General features: G+C 39.9%; 1 protein-coding gene across 1 annotated transcript; it reads left to right on the forward strand.

Moving 5' to 3' along the window:
* Window positions 1–321: 321 nt before the first annotated feature.
* On the forward strand, window positions 322–22,530 carry abhd17b (abhydrolase domain containing 17B, depalmitoylase). The gene is made up of 4 exons (XM_084728117.1): window positions 322–843; window positions 2,890–3,366; window positions 18,528–18,707; window positions 20,330–22,530. The coding sequence occupies exons 2-4, from the start codon at window positions 2,900–2,902 to the stop codon at window positions 20,547–20,549; spliced, it is 867 nt and encodes a 288-aa protein (XP_084584243.1). The 5' UTR covers window positions 322–843; window positions 2,890–2,899; the 3' UTR covers window positions 20,550–22,530.
* Window positions 22,531–24,374: the final 1,844 nt, after the last annotated feature.

Below are 24,374 nucleotides of genomic sequence, written 5' to 3' on the forward strand. Positions count from 1 at the left end.
ACCCGCGAAAGATCTCGCGTGACTGATCATATTAACCAAAACTGTGCTCTTTACCTGAACCTCATTGCGTGTTTTCTGTCAATGAACTTACCAAGATTTTAATCACAGTGTTATTACATTATAAAATATAATTATTTTGTGCAAGTTGCAAAATGAAGAAACAATGCGTACAAATCTCGCGACAGTTTAGCAAATCAAAAGTTCCCTTCTCGACATGACCCCTAAAGTCCCCTCCTCCTTTGTACCATTGGTGGGCTGTTTTCTTGAAACCCTTTCCTATTGGTGGATAAAGCTGTCAAGTATGTGCTATCCTTCCTCAGGAGCCAAGATAACAAGCAGAGCGATATTCACATCGAAAGCGGTGATGTTTGGGAGGCAAGTGATACGGCTGTGAACTGTTTGGCAAGCCACAACGGACGTATGAGAAGATTGTAGTTCATTTTAGACCTTTTACCCATGTCGCTGCGGAGCTGTAATGACTTGTACGTTTTGAATGAACTGATCTCGTTATCATTCAGGACCATATGTTGAGAAAACCGAGCGGAGGAAGAAGAAACGACAGTTTCGGAGGGTGTCTGGACCGGAGGACGAAGCGGCTAGCTAATAGTAACTCACAGCTGTGCTGCCAAGACGGATATACACACTCAAAGTGACATCGGTTACACACAGGACGCGGAACACGGGATAATCTGGCCAAGGATAACCTCGTCAATCTCCTGGCGTCGAGAAGAAGATAAATTAGTTGGCTTGGTCCGAAGATAACACCTGACTACGGCGACGTTGGCCAGTACTGACACCTTTAAATAGAAAGAAAAACTAAACAAGCGTCCAGCCGCCGTACAGGTAATGTTGTGATCATTCACTGCTCTGTGTTAACAAGGAACATACGCGCATTTGTGTGTCATGTCTTGCTGGGTAATTGCCCCATCACACTTGGTATTAAAGTATGTGTAGCCACTGGATATTAAACCTCTACAAACCAGCCCAGAGTCATTGTAATCTGGCTGAACACATTGATGTCTCCACCACCATTTTACAGTAAATCGCTGCGGGGCTCCATTCTGTCTCCGTGGCTGGACAGATTATGGACTATTTTGGGGAATATGGGAAGCAAATAGCCTCCACTATGTATTTTGCTGCTGCGTGCTCCTTTTGGATGCCACAGCATCCTGCAAAAGTATCATTCAAGTGGCTATAAAAAGAATGCACCGTAGGTCATCTGTGGTGCAGCCAGTTCTTTAAATAAGTGGCATACAGGTAATTACATTAAACTGAAGCCACCTGTGTATTATCAAGAAGTGAATTTTAGTTTTGATGCATGTCTAACAAGCCACTTAACCACTTTTCTTGTAAACAAAAAAACTACTTCTCATAAAGACAAAGGATCATATCAAACAAGCCAACAAGATACCAATCAGGGCAATGATGCACAAGAAAATTTCTAAGGCTCTGAATATTCCTCAGAATAAAGTATGGACAACTGCAAAAAAAAGAGAGAGATGTAAACCAGTGGCGAAAAGTGCACAAGAAGAGTTCTGCCCAGAAAGACCACCAAGAAGTTGAAAAATAGTAATTTCTTCTAATATCGCAAATCATATTGTAATTACAATATAATGTAACTTAATTATAATATAACTTTGTGCTGGGTGAACAGAAATCTTAGGCCTAATTATGAAAAAATAACTTTACTGATTTATAGTAATTCAGCCCTACTTTACAGTATCTTTTAATGAGAACAAACTCAACAACCTTTAATAAAACCTCCTTTAACCTGAAATATATTATCTTTCTGGAGAAATAACTGCTTTAAAAGCCCTTCAGCCTGCTGTACACCCAGTTGCTCAATAATGATTGATGCAACAGATAAACACTGATCACTACCATTGGTGAATGTTATCTTATTTTTCCAGTAGGCCAATGGCAGTCAAGAAGGTGAATATTGGCCAATACTGATGTTTCGCCAATAAATCTTTGCATCTCTACTAGCAACATTTGCTGCCTGTGTGCTTTATCATTCATAGTTTTACATGAGAAAGTCGCATCCCAACAGCACAACATTTACTGCTGCTGGGACGCTTTTCTGTAGTAGAACCTGTAAAGTTTGTAGAGGCTGCAATAAAAGAAATTAGAAACATGCCAGTGTATCCTGTTGTGGTGTTACAGAGTTGCTATTACATTGCATTGAGTCTAGGATCCTAATTGCAAAGATGCAATAGCAGGTTGTAATTTCTTACTTCGAGCACCGCCATTGGAAATACAATCCACAACACATTGTCATAACCTGACAGCGATCTGCTTCGGCCCATTCAAGAGGGCATGTGTAGTTATGTGGAGTCAAATTGCAAAGCCCTCCCTTCTCTAGTGCTGGCCACTGCAATTCAAAAGCACCTGGAATATCTAAAAGGTAGCCTTAGGTGGGGGTCCAGGTGCAGGGTGAATCAAGAAAGCCTTTTAAGTCAATACTGTCTGAGTGGTGGTGGAGCCAGTTGGGTTCAGGGCCATATCTCTTTTATAATCCTGGCTGTAGAGAGCCATGAATTTTGGAGAGGGGAATTGATAGTGTATAAAAAACAAAAGGACAGCAGCCTGGCTTAAGCCCCCTGTCCCGGAAACCCCCTGCTCTTCCACTTCACAAAGACAACTGTTTATATTGTAGTAGGGAAGATCATTCAGCACTGTGGCATGGATTTGCTCTTGTGGTGTTTCCTTGTGATCAATCTGCAGGGGATGCAGTGGCATATTAGTTGTTTGAAAGAGCCCAGATGCTCTTTGATGACGTTCTGTCTGTTTTCTCTCTCATTCTTAGTTCTTAAAGGCAATTCTTACATTTAATCTGTTGTAAAAATGTATTTGTTTCTATTTTAACTATCATCACTCTCCCTGCCACAGTGTTTTGAGGATGAACCACTTATCCCTCAGCGAGCTATGTTGCCTGTTCTGCTGTCCTCCGTGCCCAAGCAAGATTGCCTCCAAGCTGGCCTTCCTGCCCCCAGAACCCACCTACAGCCTCATGTGTGATGAGAGTGGCAGCCGATGGACGCTGCACCTCTCCGAGCGCGCAGACTGGCAGTACTCTTCTCGCGAGAAGGACGCCATCGAGTGTTTCATGACGCGCACCACAAGAGGAAACCGCATTGCCTGCATGTTTGTCCGCTGCTCGCCCAGCGCCCGGTACACGTTATTATTCTCCCATGGAAACGCAGTGGACTTGGGTCAGATGAGCAGCTTCTACATCGGCCTGGGGTCTCGCATCAACTGCAACGTCTTCTCCTACGACTACTCGGGTTACGGGGCCAGTTCTGGGAAACCATCGGAGAAGAACCTGTACGCTGATGTAGACGCTGCCTGGCAGGCACTCCGGTCACGGTAAGAAGATATGGTGATGATAAATGGAGGGAAGATGGGAGAACCTGTGAACAGATATTGGCACAGCCTGATGCGAAAGGATGCAATGATCGATTAGTCAAGATCAATGCATTGACTTTCAAGTAACTGAATGGTATCTAGACTAAATGAGGCTTGACAAACACTGAATGGTGAGTTAAGCCCCATGAACTTTTAGGGTGTGACTCAAATTCCGACAAGTGAATGAACACCTGAAATGCAATGCATCGTTTTAACCTGCATGCAGCAAATGATGTTACATAGGGGTGGAGGAAAAACTGATTCTTACATGCATCACAATTCTCTCTTGCAAGGTTAAGAATCACTGCAGAAAAGTCGGTGATACAATTATGATTGGCTGCAACAATTTAATAAGATTGTGCTGTATGGTTTCTTATGATTGAACCAACTGGATAGTGAAATGTGACGGATGTAAGCATGTGCATCATGTTTAAGTTCTAAAGTAGGCTACTTCTTGAGTTTTTGAGAGGATGGCTGAGTATGACTGCAGATGAATCTGACCAGCACCACTTGCCTTAAAAGCTAGCATATGGAAGTGTTTTGGCTTCCATAAAGTTGAAGGGAAAAGGGACCTGCAAGAGCCACACTGTAAGCAAACTGAGTCAAACTAAACTAATAATGGATCATTACAAATATGCCGTATGTTTAAAAAGCGGTCATGCAGTGAGACAAAACAAATCATGTATAGAAGTATCAAAACTTTTGATGCATGAAGATGCATTGATAATCGTTTCGTAAACATATTATAGCTGTCTTAATCTGAGTTTAATCGAATCAAATCTAGAGATGCCAAGAGATTCCCACCCAAGTGTCACAACCCAGATCTGAACAGGGTTAGAGAATGAAAACCACCGAGAACCGGTATGCTACAGAGCATATCAGTTCCTTTTGTCTTTACCATCATGTTTTTCTGATAGTTGCAGAATGCGAAACAATGGTGGTGTCACATTTTCAGTATTAAATCAAAAACTGCCCAAAATGAGCTTTCATTTTCAATAATCAAAATAAAATGACACAATCAGCACTTTTCCCAGTATTTCTCTTCTCTCCACTCCTCTACTTGTGGTGTCCAGCACTTCAGAGATGACACAGCGTAGCTTACTGGCCTTTATATCACTATATACCATACTATATTCACACATTTTTAAAGACAAATTTAAGAATGTTAATGACAGTTGTCAGGGTAAAAAAAACAGTGATCTGTTGATCTTTATAAATCAAGACTCTGTAGTCTAACAGTTGCATATATGTCAATTGAAATTGACCTTAAAATCAAAAGTCAAATCAAATCGTGGATTTGGAGATTCTTGACACTTGTACAAAACAATGACATCTGACACTGCTGGAAACTTGTAAGAAGAAAGAGTCATGGCTGAGAGTAAGAAACAGTTCAAAGCCTCGCTTCATGTCAGAAAGATGACAACAGTGCCAGTTATAATGTCTGTAAAATTATCATTTCAAGCAAGGATGGAAACAGCAGCAATATGCTTAAACATTTTTCTACGCTACATGGGCTTAACCTCCAGGAATGCCGTGTATTTGACACTCTACTATCGAGTGCCACTGCTTCTCAACCGAGCAGCATGTCCGTTACAATGAGTAAATATACTGTTATAAGGTTGTTTAAAGTGTATATACTTTTTCACAACCATGTGTTTAAAAACACTACAAACAACATTTCATAGCATTGAAAGTGTTGAAGCTATAATAAAAATATTTAAGTGCGTATTTAAGACTTAAGTTCAATATATATTGTTCTGTCTGAAATTTGGCTCTGCATTCATTCAAAAGCAGACAGTGTTCATTGACTTTTCCTGTACCAGCACTGTGTGCAGTTTGTTGATAAAGAAGAAAAGTAGAAAACCAAGTTTACCTATTTTGTTCTCTTTTTGATGTAGTATTGGAACAGTTATTGTCCTTTTTTAGTACTAGTATTATATTAATGTTTAACATGCTGACAACTCTACTATGTTATTATAACACTAGCACTACACAGGCAGGCTTAGTAGATTTTTGTTTTACCTAGAAAGAAAACCTAAATGAAGATTAATGCTGTACAAATGTTCCCTCATTAGATGATTTTCCTACAGCTACCTCTCAGGCTACAGCCAGTTTGACAGACATTGATCAGGAATCAATAAGGGAATCGGTAAAAAAATCAAACCTATAAGCACACTTGATAATGGGATTTCCCCTTAAGATCTAGATATGGGGAAGGGCTGTAAATACTTTAGTCTTCCTGTACAGTCTCTGATTGACAATAGTTGTAGTCTGAGAAGTTCATGTAATTTTTCCTCTACACACCGCGAGTCATAAATTAAGCTGTCAGCTGTGTGTACACAGTGAGAACAGTAATATTAATAGCAGCTTTCTGCTCTCTCCGTCACTCTCGTCGTCGACAGCTTTGCTTTGGTAGTGAGAGATAATGTTGTGAATAACAACAATGGCAACCTTCCTTGGCTTTCGGATGCTGTGAATGTCTACAGCTGTGGGGGAAGTTTGTCAGAGTGAACGGGGACTACTGAAATAAAGTCTGAAGAAAGCGGGCTGATGTAGATTCGTAGGAAAAATCACAGAGACGTGGCAGGATGAAAAAAAAAAAGCAGCTGAGAGTCAGAGTTGTAGACGTGAAGAGTATACAGAAGGAGCCGGGCGGGGGGATGATTAGATTGGGCCTGATGATAAGATCATGGGTGGAGAAGATGATGAGGAATGGTTCAGTACAGCTGACATGATGTTCTTGTAGGCGATAATAAGGAGCGTGTTTTCTATGATTATGCTGGCCAGCCATATCATATGTAGGTGTGAGTGGGTGCTGTGCAGCATCTTTTTGCTCTGCAGGCTATGAATAGGCAGATATTTATTGGTCGATACTTGACTTCTGCTGATTTGCAATCTGTATCTGGGTTTTTTCAGCTGACAAAACTTGCTCATTCAGTGCCTCTTGTTGATGATGTCGGCATTAATATGTATAGTAGCTTTGTAATGATAATGGAACAGTTTTTTTCTTTTTTCTTTTTCCTGTTTTCTCCATTACTTATTCTCATTTCATCATGTACAAAACTCAATGAAATAACAACAAGAAGACAGATATTATAAATAAGCAGAATGATCTCACTTATTTAAATTCTACAAAACTGGTATCTGTCCAGAATCTCTTATAACTGTATACTGCAGGTGAGGACTGTCCTCTCAGCTTCAGTCTCTTTCCACAGATGAGGCTGTTCTGCTTGAGCAGTGTTGATCAGTCAGCCTGTTTAACCCCATGTCCCTCACTTCCTTCCATCCCTGTTTAACCCTCTCGTCATCTCCTCCTTTTGTCCTTTTGTAACACCACAGGCATTGTACTCTATGTCTTTGGGGCTTGTTTGCCAGGACAGGGGCCACATCTGTCGCCTCTGTATTGGGGTCCCACGAACATTCAGTTTATACCCATGTAGAGCTGGTGCAAGTTGAGTTACTGACTCATCCATCAACAGAAAATTAATTGGCAGTTGTTGTTTTTAGGTTTGCTCCAAAGTCGGTATTAGTTTCGGAAATGCCGGACCACCTGAGCCGACACCAAGTCTTGACCAAGACCAGGGTGTATCAAGACTGAAGCTGCATAGCTTTATCCGCCCTGTCTCGTCATTGTTTATCACAAGCAAAAACATAACTTAGCCAACTAGTTTTGCTAGCTTCACGTGCACTTTGCTTAGCTTATTTCCTCCTTACTTTCCAAGTAAGTGTTGTATTGCAGAATTCACAATACTGGTGTGTGTTTTCTTTTGGGTGCTGTTTTGCAGATGAGCTCTTTGTGGTTTAGGCAGCCAAATTTTATTACAGAAGATTTGGCAGACGTCTCCTCCCAGACAGTCACGGCTTCTTCTCCTGTCTCACACATCCACTTTCTTGGAGTGCATGTGAAGGGGACGGGGAGGGGTGACAGCTGTAATAAAATTTAAAATGAGAAATAAATCAAGTTCTTGGTTGCATTTGAAGCGGGAAGTTTTTCATCCAGTCACAGTAATGATGTTAACAAATAAATCAGACAATGCACAGGCAATTTAGTGATATTCCTGCAGTCGTGGTGTTAAAATAAAAGTCCTCGTCATCTTGGAAAAAGACAAGACCCTGTTAAAAGCTTTGTTAGGGGAGTTTTCCCTTACTCTTTAGATGGTCTACAGGACAGAGGGTGTCACACACTGGACAGATTGTAAAGCCCCCAGAGGCAAATTGTGATTTGTGATTTTGAGCTATGTAAATATAATCTGATTAGAAAAATTGGTGTAGACTCCAAGACAAGACCTTCGAGAAGTTGTCTTAAGACTGATGCTGAGACCAAGACCAATCTTGAGGTCAACAACACTAGCTGATGATGGAATTCACTCATCAGATATTAAACTGATATCACCGATCCAGATTCCATGGTCTGTTTTTATGAATTGTAAATATGCAAAAATGCAGTTTATAAGCAATAGCCAAAAACACTGTCGGGAAAATGAATTAATTGGTAATTAAATTGTCCTACAAAGATATCCAGTAGTCCCTCCCATATTTTTATTTTATGAGTGAGACGTACAGTTGGAGCTGGTGTTGGACCATGAATGAACCCGCCGTAATGTAACATGAGACCGTCTGCAGCTGAGCGAGCTTGTTGTAGTCGTCTAATTCAGCATGTCCTTAGTTTGGAGATATTTTAATATCAGAACACAGAAGAGCAATTGGTATTCGCAAATGTCCAAATTCAGGAACCAGAATCGGATTGAAACTGAAAAAAAGTGAATGAGTGCATCTCTAGTCTCTGCGTGTAATGTGTCCATCATATTTATGCCTTTGTGTTTATGTGGATGAGGGGGAAGTACAAGTTCATCCAGTGGGTCTGCTTGCTTCTGTATACTTCCTGCTGGAAGACAAACAAATGACTAAGACAGGAGATGGGGAAAACTAAAAAAAGGCTGGAGGAGAAGAGCCTGAGCAGTTTAAATCAACCAAAAAGAGAGAAACTAGGCTTCCAGTGTGGAGTGCTCCTCCTGTGTCAGTGCTGATGTGGGTGTATGTTCTCTTCTGTGGTAAATGAGGGTGTTGGCACTGCAGAGATTTGAAAGTGCTGATGGATAACACAGTTAGGGCCACTGACACCAAAATGTTACTGTTTCTCAGCTGCTGAATTTCTCTGTGAATCTCTCTCAGCACTTATTTTACATTTTTTCACCATCCAACAGAATACAGTGTCTTTCTGTTAATAAGGGACTTTAAATAAGGAAGCTAGCAAGTTGAACAGGAAACTCTTGATCACAAAGGTTCTGCATGCAGGAAATAGGCCACTGCTGGGAAGAAGAACCTGCTTTTCTGGTGGCCACACTCTGAGTCTTTGTTTCTTCGTGTGTGAGTGTCTGCCTTTCTGTCACTTGTTTCATTTAAGCATGCTTCATTGCCGCAAATGCCACACAGACAGTTTTGCCGACGCTTCAGTCACACTTTTGACTGTGATCGAAAGCAAAAGAGAACAGAAGCATTAGAAAGATCCAGTGAAACCCATCCTTCACTTTTCTTTCTATAAACAGCAACAGATTACTTGAAACAGAAAGGAGTACTTACTGCTGCTCTGTTTTTTTTTTTCATCTAATTCTTATTTTCCATCTCACTCACATGTTTTTGTTGATACACCAAGGATTCTCCCACTCCCACACATAGTCGTGACCAGGGCAGGAATTAGATTTGAAATTTAATTTAATCTGATTGAAGCAGATTCTTGACATGGATGCAAAATCAACAAAAACTGTTGGCTACTCATAGTCTCCTGAAACGAGTGTCTGATACAGATAATTTAATTTTCATCAGAGTAAAATCTGTCCGTATCTGTGTTGAAGGAAATCTTCATTAGGTAGTGACCACTTCATATGTTGTATTCATCGATTCACTTAATGAATCAATTGACTCGAGTTTCAAGTTTGTTGTGTAATATCTCTCTTAGTCTTGACGTGAAAAAAGCATTGCTTTTAAGCTCAGTTTTGATAATAAATATATCACCTGATCAAGCTTATCAGTTTCAGGCTTAAATGAACAGCTTCCGGTTTAAGCACCACTCTGGTGCAGTTTAAGGTTGCATGCACAGATACTGATAATGGTGTTCTCGTTCGTCCCTATCAGTCGTTATCAGTCATGTAGTTTAGATAAAACTTTACATGGTGTAATTTATTACTGCACACCGACTGACCCGGGCTCCGTTTGCTGTTTGTAAACGTGCATAATCTTGAAATAATTTCTATTGTATTTTTCATTTGTGGTACAACACATCCTACTGAATAATTCATACTGAATCTGTAAAAGCATTTCTTCATTAATATCTATTTTTACATTTGATGAATTTTGATCATGAATTTTGTGATGCTCAGTGCATCCTGCATGTGATCGCATGTGACTCTGGCGGGCAAAATATTAGCTGGTTGTCTGAATAAGTTGAATTTGTCTTTGAATAACAGCACTGGGATCATAGTCCAAGTCCTCATTGGCACTAGCTCATTTGCCAACTAAACTTTTACACCTCGATAACATCAGGTGGCTATTTGCCTACTAGTGTTATTGGAGGCTCCAGGGTTGTAGCTGTAACAAGGAAGTTTTTGTCTTTAAATGTTGCTAATCAGCTGTTTGTTAGAGGACAGAGCAGGTAGTGACTGTGTATTATCAATCTCACACACTGTATCACATGGGTTTATAGGGAAAAACCTCTATCAGATGAGGGGCTTAATGGAAGAATGACATAACTTGATGTTCTAGAAGCCTTTGCTTGCGTGCCTCGTAGTCCCATGGTTCTCAGTCCTGCGGCACAGTTAGATGTCTTTTAGATGACTGAGTTCTTGTTGTTCTTTCTCTGCAATGCTTTGTTATGTGCTCACACAGTTATAATTAAGCTGTCAGTTTTAATAATGCAGGTTCAGACAGTCACCAATATAGTCTGTACAACACAGACCACCGTTTAGGAACAGGTCATGAGATACTGAGGCAATGCAGTGTGGTAGAGTTCAGTTTCAGTGTGTGATTCTTGTTCCTAAAGTCAGTTTCATTATGTTTAGGTAAAGTGTGCGAATGTTAGCTACTGTATGGCACAGAGAAGGGATGCAGGGCACTGAATTTCATTTTTAGTTGGCTTTCTCATTCATGTCAAAAGGCCATATAGACATAATGGAATAGGAGCAGTATTACCTGTAATGCTACTAAAAATCTATAATAAGGGCGTCTACAATCTTAATCCTGTATGAATCTACTGTATCTGTAAAATCCCTCAAGTCTCTTTTCCTCTCACAGTGTTCTCAGAATACTTAATCAAAGTGATTAACTTAAATGCTGCAGAACATAAAAAATATAATGGCAATGCACTGTATAACCTTGGCATTATTGAGATTTGTGTGGTCTTGACGCTGGAATTTTGCGATTTGGTGTATTTGTCCTATAGGAGCAAATGAAGAGTTGTAATTTAGAACTGAGAGAATGTAAATGCAGCCCTTGCTCAAAGCATATCACAATGCAAAAAAATTCATTCTCCACCATAAGGTGTGTGGATTATCTTGAGTATCCGAATCATGATTTTTGGAAAGGAACACTGGTTTTGAATTTTTCAAATATATTGTTTTGTTGCTTTGAGCACCACAAGCTTAGTGCCATTTAGTCCCATTATACTGGAGAGAAGGCAGACATCTCTAAGGCTGATATCTCCAAAACTCTGCAAAAAAATCTAGATGGATAAATAGCACTACAGGCCAGGGGACAAATTGGGTGAACTGCTCATTTAAAACAAAACCTGTCTGTCTGAATAATGCCACATGGAGATCTTCTCATTTGTATATGAAAAAAAAAAATACAGATGCCACATTTCATGCCAAGATAAGAATAATGGTTGACATTACACACACTTCGTGAACAGACAAACAAAGACACTCGGATGGTTCTGGACTAACAGGCTGATGCATGGTTCAACAAAGGGCAGCAAGATTATGTAATAATGTCATATGGCTGCTTTTATGGTGCATAAGGCACTTGGCACGATGGGGCTGTGCATAAAGATGTCTTGCTCAGTCTTTGTGCAAACAAAAACCATTAACAATGAGACGGTATGAAACTTCCCCAAGTCCATTTTGCATATTTTTTTTGTCTTAAACAAGTGACAAGCATCAGATGTAAAATCTGTGGTTAGGACACCTGGAACACTGGCAGCAATCTCTTCTTTCTTTATTGCCATGTCAGTGTCACTCTTTCTGTGTGTGAGAGGTCTGCTGCTCTCCAGTTACACTATATATTATGTTAATACACCCCGCTGTCAGGATTGTCAACACTCACTACTTATGCTGTCATGCATCAAACCTTCTTGGTTGGTGATGCTTTGCTCCAGAGGCCTCCCAACCCCTGGTTTTATATCAGCTCAACAGACTCTTCAGTTTCACATCAATTCGGTGCTGCAAATAGAATGAAATTAAGTCAGTTTTTAAGGATTCTTCACAACCATTCAGGGTTAATTGCCTGTTAATCACTGGAATTAAAATTTGGAACTTCAAGTCTCATTCATAGGCACAAATTACAAGTTAAGAGGGATTTATTAACAGAAAATATGATGGAGATCTTGTGCATAATTTTATGAATATTTATGGCCTTGCATACTTTCTTCTTTTTTATGAACATACCCTTTTAGTGTAGAATCTTCAAAGCTTAAAGTAAGTAAATGAGGCCCCTAGTTTCGTATTATCCGCCTTTTTGACTCAGCTGTCTGTGTCGCACAGTTTGAGGGTTGTGTCAGTTTCATAAATGACATAGAGGGAGGGTACGACTGAGCCTTTTGACCCTGCCGAGCATGAATCAACTAGATTGTGTTTATCACATCAAAAGGCCTCTCTGCATGGCCTCGCATTAGACGGCTGCATACATCCCTCGCTCATGTCTCTCATGTTAGATCAGACGCACAGCCTGAAGAAGAGAGCGGCTCTCGAATCTCCTTACACTTTCTCTGCTTCTTGTACTGTGTTTAGAGCTTTACTTCTTTTACATTTGAAGCATCAAGGTTTTTGACTGAGGCTTTGAACGGTTGTCGTTGTATTTTATGATGTCATCATCATCCTAGAAAAAATTGAAATATCAATAACAGTTATTCAATTGAATAAAGTGATTCATCAGATTAGATTAATTAGTCTGTCTTTACTACAGCTGAAATAGATTTTTTATTCTTATGGTAATATAAATGTAATTTATGGTGCTGTTAGATTGCTGCTAGACCTCCCTGTTAATACAGATGTGTGCCTCCCTTTGTGTGCAGCAAACAGTTTTTTGACTGCAGAGAAAATGTTTTTGAAAGGCTAAATGCCAGTAAATAAGGATTGAAGCAGAATATATTGTTAGATGAAAACATGTTGTGAACTTTTCAATAAAATACAATATTTAATAAAATATTTAACATGTAAATGATTTCAATAATACATGTCAATATTATATATGGTGATGCAGAAAATAATGGTAAAAATGGTCAGGAATGTTAATTTATGCACAAATTAACTTTCTAAGATTTATTGATAAGGCCTGTTGTGAATTGGATCTCAATGGTTTGTCATTTTTAAAAAAGTGGATCCCCAGTAAAAAGTTTTAGAAACACTGCTTTAAACAAACTCCGTACAGCCCAAACCGTGTCAGTCTTTTTTTTATTCTGATTATTTGACAGATTTAGATCCTGTCCTTTTCTGCGTCTGATTCAGCAGTCAGCAAATTCGACTTCTCTTCAGTGTTGACACACTCGTGTAGGCTGCGTTCACTTCACTCCGCAGTCGTATGACAGAGGGCAGCCACCTGCCACTCTGCTGACAGTCTAACCACCAAACTGCTCAGCTGCTCCTGCACTCTTTTGTTCAGACACGGTGGATGAGGCACTCCCTTCACCTGAGCAGGAAGAGGGTCGGATGATTCAGTAATTGCATGAGTCAGCTGGTTTACACACTCACACGGCCTCCATTGTCGTACTAATGATTACACATACTAACAGAGGAATGTGTCAGATGCACTATTTGTTGCTCCAAGTAAGAAGAAATGAAGCATGACACAAATGTGGGGTTTACTGAGTAAAGAGTGATCAAGCTGACGAAAGATTACGATCAGCCCACTTCCTCTCTTTTACTGTGTGTGTGTGTGTGTGTGTGTGTGTGTGTGTGCGTGCGTGCGTGCGCGCATGTACGTGTGTATGTATGTGTGTTCCACTACAGAATGCCACTGTATCATTTTCTTTTCCCTCTGAGATGGAGGCGGGCCAGCAGTCAATCTCGCTAGTCCAATATTGAACGGTAGCCTAGCAACCAATTTCCAATGAGCTTTCAGCCCGAGGTCTTCCTACACTATGGCCAATCAAAACAAACAGAAAAAAAACTCACTTCCTGGTCAGTCATCTTTATTGATCCAAATCAAAATGCCATCCGTCTTATCAGACGTTCAATAGTGGGGGAAAAAAGTCTCACAAGGCAACGCGTCATGTTTATGGACTGTTTACTTTTCTTCTCTTGGAGTGTCTGTGGCAGGTAGCCTGATGGGACTTGTAGACAAAGGTTGCTGTGTCTGTTAAGTCAGTTGGGCGGAGTGCGATCGCTCACCTGACTTTCCTTAGCACAGAGCAGCAGGAGGAGCCCTTAGTGATGGTGCTTTCTGATGATATCCTCACATCTTCATATTTAATTTACTCTTGCTGACTTTTACTAAATGTGTGAGCCACAAACAAATCTCAAAATCTCTTTATTTTCTAAACAAATCTGAATAAGCAAGTCTACAATGGAAGGAAATTAGTAAAAAGGTGCTAAGCGTAATAATAGATCATCAGAGAGCATCAGTGAAGGATCCTCCTGTTGTAGTGCAGATGGTCCTCTAATCTGTTAAAAATGCCTGTACATATGTTCAGGATATCCTAAAATATCTATTAGTCATAGCGACTGGCTGCTATGGGATGAGAATATTTTCGGTCTTCAGGGAGCAAGAGGTGGGCAACCAAGAGGGAGCGAGAGACGGAATAAGGGGAACGAGGGAGGATGTGATGCATAATAGATTGGATTTGTGTCAGGAGACTAAATTGATGAAGGTTTGGGGGAGGGGTGTAACCATGGAGCATGGCTGGCTATGGCTCGGTGAGGTCTATTCAAGCTGAAATGCAATGGAGTAAATTGTAGGCTGACGTCGGCTGGTCCGGGAGGTGGGGGTTGCATCTTGTGTGGGTCTGGGTTGGTTGAAGCCCGTCGTACTGCCGTTTTAATACGAGTGCAGCCGCGAGATCTGCACTGCGATTGTCTTCCTCTTTGCATGGACTTTTCCTGGATGTGTGAGCAAAAGCCACAGCAGTCAGTCTAAACCGTGCCAAGACAGCAGAGTGGCTCAGTGGTTTAAGTGACCTTGTTTTAAGTGGAGGGTCAGAGGTTCAACCCTTGCATTATTCATGGTGTTTCTATGCGTGTCCTTGAGCAAAACTCTCCTATTTGCACAATGTTGGTGTGGAGATGTAAGCAAAGCTCAAAAATTGTTAAAATATGGTAGCAAAGTACTTAATTATTTCTCACTTTTAAGAGACAAGCTACCATACTTTACAGAGAGCTGCAATGATATCCAGTTGAAAGAAAATTAATTGCCAACTATTTTGATCATCGATTAATCCTTTGTCACATAATTAATGAGCTGAGACTGTGCCTCTCTCTCTCTCTCTCACACACACACACAATCTTGTAGGCTTCCAAAACTTTGTAACATCAGTTCTTTAGCTGTGTATGGGCTTGGACAAGAAATAAGGTGGTTCACTAGATCAGGATAGGAAATAAGAGGTGAAGATTTGCACTAGCTGACTCCTTTGTCTTGGAATGACAGCCCAACAAGTTTACTTTCTATTCACCATAGAGACCTTAAAGAAATAAGTGCAGTGTTGCATATGCAATTTTTAACTTTTAGCTTTTAATGACCAAGAAATCAAGAGCATCTTCATATAGAAACACCACTGCTGGTCATTTACATGTTGATTGTATTGTCACTTGCTGTCTTGTTGTTGTTTTGCTTCATTTTGTACTGTGTTAAGTGTTATACCAGTGGTCCATAATGGAAATAAATCACAAGGATGAAAACATAATAAAACCTGAATGCTTATAATGCATGTATTGACTGCAGTGCAGATTAAATGTTTTATCATTGAATAAACTCATTAATGCACTCACGTTAGGTTTGGGGAACGCCTTGCCACATTCACTATCGCATAACCTCTGTTCACATGACGGCTAAGCTGTCAAATGGTTTCAGTTTGTACTCTGTGTATGGACATTGCCAAAGTTTTACATTGCTGTAACACCCATGTGGTGAGTGTTTATGTGTCTTCGGATTGGCCAAGCTTCAGTGGCCTGATACGGCAGAGAACACTCACTAGATAAGCATAAATAAGAGGAGATAAGCATAACTAAAAGGTAATAACAGATAAAGGTCTACATGAGGGCTACAGATAAAACCGTAGTAAACAAATAACAGACTGTTGGGACAACATGACAGAAATACAGGTATGGCTGTGCACTGTTCAGCAATATGGTGGAGTTACGGGGTGAAGAATGAGTGTAATTAAACACTTATTCATAATTTATTATATTGGAAAGCTGTCTGTAAACAGTTATGAGCAAAGGGAGTACACAACCAAACAAGCTCCTTGTACCAAGCAATTTATTTCCATTTCTTTTGGGAGCAGTTAATATTGAACATCTATTCCTAAATCAACAGCGTGGCAGTGATCTCACAGATTTCTTGACATCTTCTTTTACTTTACTGCATTAAGAACGATGAACTCTAGAAATGAAAAGACTGGGTTTGATTTTTTTTTTTTTTACTGGAAATCCTTTGCCCTCAAGCTATGTTATTATCTACTTTGCATGCTGCTCTTTGTCAGCTGAGCTTATAGCTAGAGAAGGTCATGTGTTTCAGTAGCATTTTTTGTTACATTTGTTGAAATTCTGTATCTGCGGCTGTTGCAGGCCTGTAGTAAGCCTATGCAGTCATTTCATTTGGCACCAAACAACTCTGTCCGCGCACTTACTGCACATGTCTGCTGCTTTCCACGAGGCTAATAGGCACTAGCAATGTTGATAATTAATAATTGATCAATTATTAGACTGACTCTGGAGCTCACAGGTTTTCTCAGGGTCTGGTTTAGTCTGCTTTGTTAGTCAGGAAATGGCAGTAATTACATCCAGTTGACATATTTTGAGCCATTTGTTGAATAAAGACAAGCTGACAAGATCAGTTGCTTTATGTCAGAGCCTTATTGTTTTGTTAGACTTGTTCGTTTAAATAATTTGTGCTACATGAATTAATGTTTCAGCCACGCTTACTGTGTGAACTCAATCTGTCAGCAAGTCAAAATATTTCCACTATCACAATATATCATGATATGAATTTTCTTTCTCATGGAAAAATTATAACAACATGTCGTTCTCCCTTGTGCAGCTCATAAAACGGTTATACGTCACACTACATTGTGCAAGTAGAAAATGGTTGGGCCTCCTGAAAACATTTAGTTAATTTTGCTTTCAGTGATGATGCTTTTGTTTGCCTTTCCACAAACTGAACTAGACCAAAGTGGATGCTCTTTAGCAGTGATGACAAATCACATGAACGTGGCATTTACTTGCAAATTGTATAACAAAGCTGTTTTGGGTATATCTTTTAGAAGCCTAATCTGACACTTCAGAAAGGTCAGTGTCATTATTGCTGCAGTTTGTTAAAAGACTTTGGCCTCGTCCTCCTCCTCCTCGCTATCCTTCACCTCCCTTAAACAGCCACATTATGTTGTATAATCAAGATAACCTTTCAGTGCATGAATTGTGTATATCATGTTCAGCCAAGCTTGAGTTAATGGTGCTGTTAACACCATAGCACCCAGCAGTCTGCAGTTACATTTTCCCATGCCGTGCCAGTATTTTCACCCCTGTTTATACTCGCTGAAGGCCAGCTGACACACCAATGATAAACAGGTCCTATATTCCTGCTAATGACTGTCTGCAAACTAGACTGTGTCTGTGTTTGTACATTTCCATGTGCTGTCTGAAGTAGATGTGCCTGCACTTAAGTGAAGTCCCTGTCAGAGCAGCAGGACTACATTAGTGCAGATTGTTCCTTTGCAAAGGTTGTGTTAGACTAGTGTCTGTGGACTTCCTAATTATAATAATCCCTCACAGCAGTGCAGAGTGGTGTCAGACTTTGGTGTTCGTGTATTGTTCATCACTGTGCATTAAAAGAGTGCAGAGACAGAGGCTGTAATGATAAGCCTGTAATGTTAGTGTTCCCAGTTTCCATAACAGAGTAGAGCAGAGACTTTCGTCAGGCTGGTTTGTGGCTGTTTGCGATGCACTCTCCACCAGTGCAGCAGTAGGGACAGTGATGCAGTGTTCTCAGACTAGGTTTCAGGTTGTCAGCTGACTGCCTGCTTGCTACAGTGGGTCACGTTCTCCATAATCAGCTGTGGAATGTCTTCTCTTCCGTTTTTTTCCCCCCTCAATCCAGTATTGGTGTCTCTTTTGCTCTATTTCTGCTTGTTTTGCTCTCATTCGCCCTCCTCCCGTCTGAATCACGAGACTATGGCGGTGGTCCTCTCTGTTCAGCTGCTCTAAAAGGCTACAGAAAGCCACTGAACCCTGGCTGTCTCCCATCTTTGTGTTGCTTGTTTTAGGAGGCCGTATAATCACTGACTCACTGTGGCGTGACGTTTCAGCCGATAATAGAGTATGAGTAAGTCTCAGTTAGCACACAGGTGTGTGTTTGCTTATGGAGCAGCATGTGGGGGAAATGAGAGTACGATGGGAGACTAATTGGCTGTGAGTGTATTTATTATGTGATGGGAATCAAGATTAGAAAAAAGTTACCCTTTTACAATGAAAACCACTTTAATCAACTTAAACACTAACTGGAAAAAGCAAATGTGTTTTGGAATCCACTGCTCTGCCAGCCAAGCTGCTTTTCATAATTAACAAAAGGCCTAACTGGACGCCTGCCAGAGTCTAGTAGAGTACACAAAATGTACCCAAATATGTGTGGCTGCTGGCAGTGTAAAAATCCTGTTCATGATCAGCAAAAACGTGATATTCAAATATTCTGTGTTCTTCTCACAGGTATGGCATCCGGCCAGAGAACGTGATCGTGTACGGCCAGAGCATTGGCACCGTGCCCTCCGTGGACCTGGCTTCTCGCTATGAGAGCGCTGCTGTCATCCTCCACTCCCCGCTCACGTCTGGCATGAGAGTGGCCTTCCCTGACACCAAGAAGACCTACTGCTTTGACGCCTTCCCAAAGTGAGTGCACTGTATGGACAGATGGCATGTGTGAAAGAAAGCCAGCCTAAATGCATCACAGACATCCACTGAAAGGCACACAGCCTCACTGCACAGATATTCAAATAACAAGTGGAGTACACACGTATTTAAAAACAGCATAGTATGAATGAGTTTGCATCAGGGAAACACAGACACACACACAAAAGCTCGCAAACACGGACTTATAAATTTAGACGTGTCAAATCAATTCATGAGTCACATAGCTTAGAAATTTTCTCAATAGCTCACTCTGGTGGTCAGCTGGCAAACCAGATCTGCTCCATTTTTCTTTAGTGAATTTTCATCATTTATTATATTTATTTATTATTTTATCAGATTGTCTATTTGCATCTGGGTAACAATAGTCATATGGCCCAGTTGGCTTATTCGTTTTAATTTTTTGTTTGTTTCTTTTTTTTATATTCAGTTTTCAGTCACAGTTCGGTTAGGTTTAGACAACAAAACTACTTGGTGTTGATGTTTAAGAAAAGATCATGGTTTGTCTCTGCCGTGTGGGCAAAGACCAGTGCTGAAAATGTTCGAAAAGTTCTGAATGCTGAAACCGTGAACACATGCTGAGATCATTTAAATAACTCATATTGAAAACCACAGATACAATTGGCAGCACCATGTTCTATTTACTTGCATGCAGAAACATTAAAATGACATAGCCACTGACCAGCACACACCGAGTTTATCTTCTGTGTTATATTTGAGTATGCAATTGACCCCATGCACAATTTCCTTAAAGACAAATGAGTCCTAAGAGGACAGTGGCAGTAACTGAGCCCCACAATAATTCAAAGGAGTCTTGTGTGTCCTTCATGTTTCACCTGGTCGGAACACGTTTACCACCAATTTCACAACTGGATTTCAAATAACTGAGTGTTACTGTGTGCAGTGGGTAACTAGAGTCTGCTGCAGACAGATAATGTCACAGCAGCAGAACAACATGTTGTTTTTACAACATTAAAAAACACTGAAAATTCAGTTTAGTTTACTGACAAGCTATCAGTAAGTTAAACAGACAATCCATTAAATTTCCTCTCCTTCTGAAGTCCCAGCAGCATGCACTGAACCTCAAGTTAACCAACTTTGCATTTGCTATAAAGTGGGTGGTGTTCACGAAGGTAACACATGGGATTTGAAGTGTTTGCCCCCTTTTGCAGCAATTTCTTTCTGCATTTTCTGCAGACAGGGTGACCATCCTCAATCAACTTTCCATAAGCACTTTTATATAAACCAAAACATCATCACGCTTCAGACTTTGCCCTCTTAGATGGCAATAAAATACAAACAAACCTATGTTGCATACTGTGCATGGGTGCCTGTGCCTGGGAGACTGTGGCTGACTGGATGCTGGTAGTTTTTGCTGTGTTTTTTATAGTGCAGTAATGAAACACGCTTAATGATAAATAGAATTTGAGAGGGTATACTAACCATTGGAAATTTCTCCATGGTTATGATTAGACTGGTAATCATTTCTGAGTGCAGACAATGAAGAAATTGTTGATTTAAAAAACTTTGTGGTTTTTTTCCCTTCATGTTTGTATCTTACATCCCTCTCTGACTGTCCTTTTTCTTATCTTCGTACTCCAAAGCATCGACAAGATCTCAAAGGTAACATCACCGGTGCTGGTGATCCACGGTACAGAAGACGAGGTCATCGACTTCTCCCACGGCCTGGCGCTGTATGAGCGCTGTCAGCGCCCCGTGGAGCCGCTCTGGGTGGAAGGGGCCGGACACAATGACGTGGAGCTCTACGGACAATACCTCGAGAGACTCAAACAGTTTGTCGCACATGAGCTGGTCAACTTGTAGAGGAGTTGGGAAAAAAAGGGCGGAGAAGGAAGAAGAGAAGAAAGGAGAAGTTTTTTGATGGAGGAAGGAGTGCTTTTTTTGTGAAGTGATGCAGGTAGAAGTGGTGTTTGTCTGTTTATTGCTGAAGTTTTGGTGACAGTCTTCTCTCATTATCGAGCGCCTCTCCCCCTTTCGGAGCTCCAGTTTGCACGGGCCTGTCAGTACCGTCCGCTCCACATGCTGCAGCTGTGAACTTACAAGTACCCATCATTTTATTTTGCGTTTAGATTTTTCTTTTTATCATGTTGAAAATTGCACATTGTGAAAGTGTGTGAATGAAAGAGGAAGTAGACATGTGCACAGACAACATACCCTGTGTATGAGAGAGTGTGTGTGTGTGAGTGTGTGTCACATTTTTGCTGCCTTTTGACATGGTCCAGGCTTCCTAATGGAGATAGACCTCTGGTCGCCTCTGGAGGCTTTTGAGGTTCTGAGAAACCGCCTTGCTACAAACTGGACTGGACCAGTAGTGGACCAGACTCTCTCTAATCCAAGTGAACTCCATCTGACTGTGCAGTCAGGTTTGGTCCCACACACTGCAGTCACCATGAATTTCTTTTTTTGGATTACTGTTTATTATATTTTTTTATATTATACATGATATTTGCACGTATCAGCTGTCACTGAAGAACTGTACAAGACAAACTGACATTATCTAGCTGTGCCAGTGTTGCCAAATGTTTAGTATAATATATTGCAGAGATTTAGAAACACAAAGAACTTTGTACTTTGTACAAATAACACCTAGAAACATCTCCAAAGCTCTGTTAGCTGTATTCAGTCTCTACTTCTCTGTTTAGTCTTAAAATGGTACAATTTAATGTTACAAATCTGCAAGAATATGATGCAAGATCGGGCTCAGCCAGCAGCTCATGTAGCCAGGTAAAAGGCTGGAGCTGCAGATCGTTGACCAATAAAGTGTGCGTTATTTCCTCACACTCTGTCTTTTGAAAACACAGCTCTTACTTTGGCGTTTACCTCGAAGTATTGCTGCTGTAGGATCAGTATCGCTACGCTGTAGTCGATGAACTTTGTTTTCAGAAAAATGAAATGTTTGACAGTTTTGTGGACAAAATATCTGACCCCTCTTTGGAAATAACAAGTATTCGCCTCGATATAGAAACTATTATTTATGGAAGCCCGTTTCCACCATTGTGATTTTAAAAAAATAAGACCCTGTAATTCATTATAGTGAGAAACATGACTCAGTATTTGAGAACAGTGACAATAAATAAAAATAATGAGCTAGTATCTGAAAATAATGAGAAACTTAATCAAAAATAATGACTTAGGAGATACTAAGTCATAATCTTTTAGAAACTTTCTCATTATTTTGAGATACTAAGCATGATAATAATGGTAATAGCTCATTATTTTTGAAATAGCAACTCAGTATTTTCAGATATTAAGTCATTATTGTGAGATACTAACTCATTCTTTGAGGAGTTTTCTCACTCATTTAATAGAGTCTCTCATTATAATGGCCTACTTTTTTCCATCACATTGCCAGACTTTGGCTTCCATAATTATAAAGCCCAGTGTTGACAGTGTTTTTTCTGTCTTTTGGGTCTGAAGATATCAAGTTAAATAATATACAGAATTATTATTACAGATTTCTCTACCTGAATCACATCTTTCTAGATATATCTTTTTTTTATATATGATAAAAATTTAAACTACTGTGACAGCAGCTAACAGTCAGTGCTCTGATCAAGACTTAATACCACTAATGCCAATCCAGACTGAACAGTGAATGCTATTAACACAGCCGATGTTGACTCATTTTCAGTTCTGGAGGTTAAATAATGAAAATGATGCATTTTAAGTTATTGAAAAGCATTTTCTTAAGTTGAAAAATGACTCCAACCTTTGTAACAGGGGTAATGGGTTATGTCAGCATGAGTGGCTCAGCATTAAAGGCCTCCATCATGGACAGAATGTTTTGTTTTTGTCTTAACTTTCTCTCTCTTTTTTTTTTTTCTTGTTTTTTTTTTTTTTTTTTTTTTGATCTGCATGGTATTTTTGGATCCATTGTTGTCTGTTGATTTGACCTTTAATGCTGAGTGAGGCACAACAAAGCATTAGCCAGTTGATGACTCCATTAAGGCACCATCAGAGCCTGGAAAAGCAAATGTCAAAGTGCTACTGCATGCCATGAACGGCTCGTTTCTCTTATGTTTTTGGCCTGTATAACAAACACAGAATTACATAAGAAATGTCAATGAATCATTTTCATGTGGGTATTTTTAATACCCGTATAACACTTGAGCCTGTGTTTACAAAAGGGGTCAAATAATATGTGATAATTAACCAATAAGCCAATGGGTGCTACTGTAAACCTTCAGGTCTGATTACTTACAGGTTGAGAGGAAGCAAAGACAGTTTGACGTTTGTCAGATTGACCAAGATCCAGATCAGGATTGGTGACTGTTTGTCAGGCGATGGTGTGTTTGTTGTTATGAAAACTACTTCTTTTTTTTTTGTCTTACAAACAAGATTATGCTTTCTTTTCATTTTTCACTTTGTAAATAATATTTGTACTGGACATGTTATCATTTTTATTTTTCTTTCACAAGCTTTTTGTCATCATCTCTTAACTTCTCTAACTCTTGATATGACAACTATTAGACCATGCTAGGCCATCATTTTGGCTGTTCAGATGACCTTTGTACTGGTCACTTTGACTAAAGTCATCTCTGATTTGATTAGATTAATTTTGTATAGCATATTTCAGTACAGAAGGAACTTATATGTAATAACAATATTAATATAGTAATTCTAACATGGATAGAGAAAATAAAATGGTATTTGAGAAGCAACCCAATTTGTGACTGTTGACTGTTCATTTTTCTTCTGTTTTATGGTGGTAATTAAGACTGTACAACATAATGAAATCTTCCTCGAGAAGTGACAGGGACTTGGTGATGATCTCGGGACAAGATCGAGCTTCTGTTCTGGAAAGTGATGTGATATTTGGTTTCACCACAACAAAGCGGTTTCATATTTACTGTCAACAGCACACTCTGCACTCCCTCTGTCAGGATTGTCACAACCACCAGGACATTTTTAACAACCAGTTTTCGCAGGGATTACCATGCATTTTGGGATCTCATGCTTTCAGAAATCTTTAAATTCTCTGGTCAATAAATAGAGCCAGTGAGCAGAATGACGTTGTATTGTCTCAGTGTTTCAACATTTTCCTAACTCTGAACTGTGAGAGATACAATTTAATGAAACCAGCACAGCAGCCCTGCATCAAATATTAGCTTTGTGGGTCAGAGGCAGGTCATATTTGAGGGTGTATATTGTGGGATTACTGCATGTTATTCATAATACCTGCATCATTTTTGTTTGGGTAATGTAGTAGAGAAAATCAGTGAGGCACAAAGATTATTTTCCCCTAGTTGAATTGAAGAGATGGTATTTCCAAGGAAAAGAATAAAAGTAAACAAGAGGTCAACTCTCCCGCTAAGACTCGTTGACAAAACAAAATATGAATGAGGAGATGATTAGAGGTTACAGGAAACAATGTGGGGGGATTCCTGCAGCGTGATCACAATGAAACTGAGAAATGTACAAGTTATGTTATCATTTTGTCTTACACAAGCTATTTATGAAATTATATTTGCTTAATACTTAAGAATTAATCATTTGGAACATAAAGATGAGGTTTCTGTTCCCTGGTTTGTCCATCTATCTGTCTTCAACATTGGAGGCTGGTAATGGAGTATTTTCTCTTTTTTACAGCAGGCGGCAGTGTGGCCCAGATTTAAGCCCCTCCCCTCC

Source organism: Lutjanus erythropterus, chromosome 10 (assembly GCF_056507025.1).
Source record: "Lutjanus erythropterus isolate fLutEry1 chromosome 10, fLutEry1.hap2, whole genome shotgun sequence".
Classification (NCBI taxonomy): Eukaryota; Metazoa; Chordata; class Actinopteri; order Lutjaniformes; family Lutjanidae; genus Lutjanus; species Lutjanus erythropterus.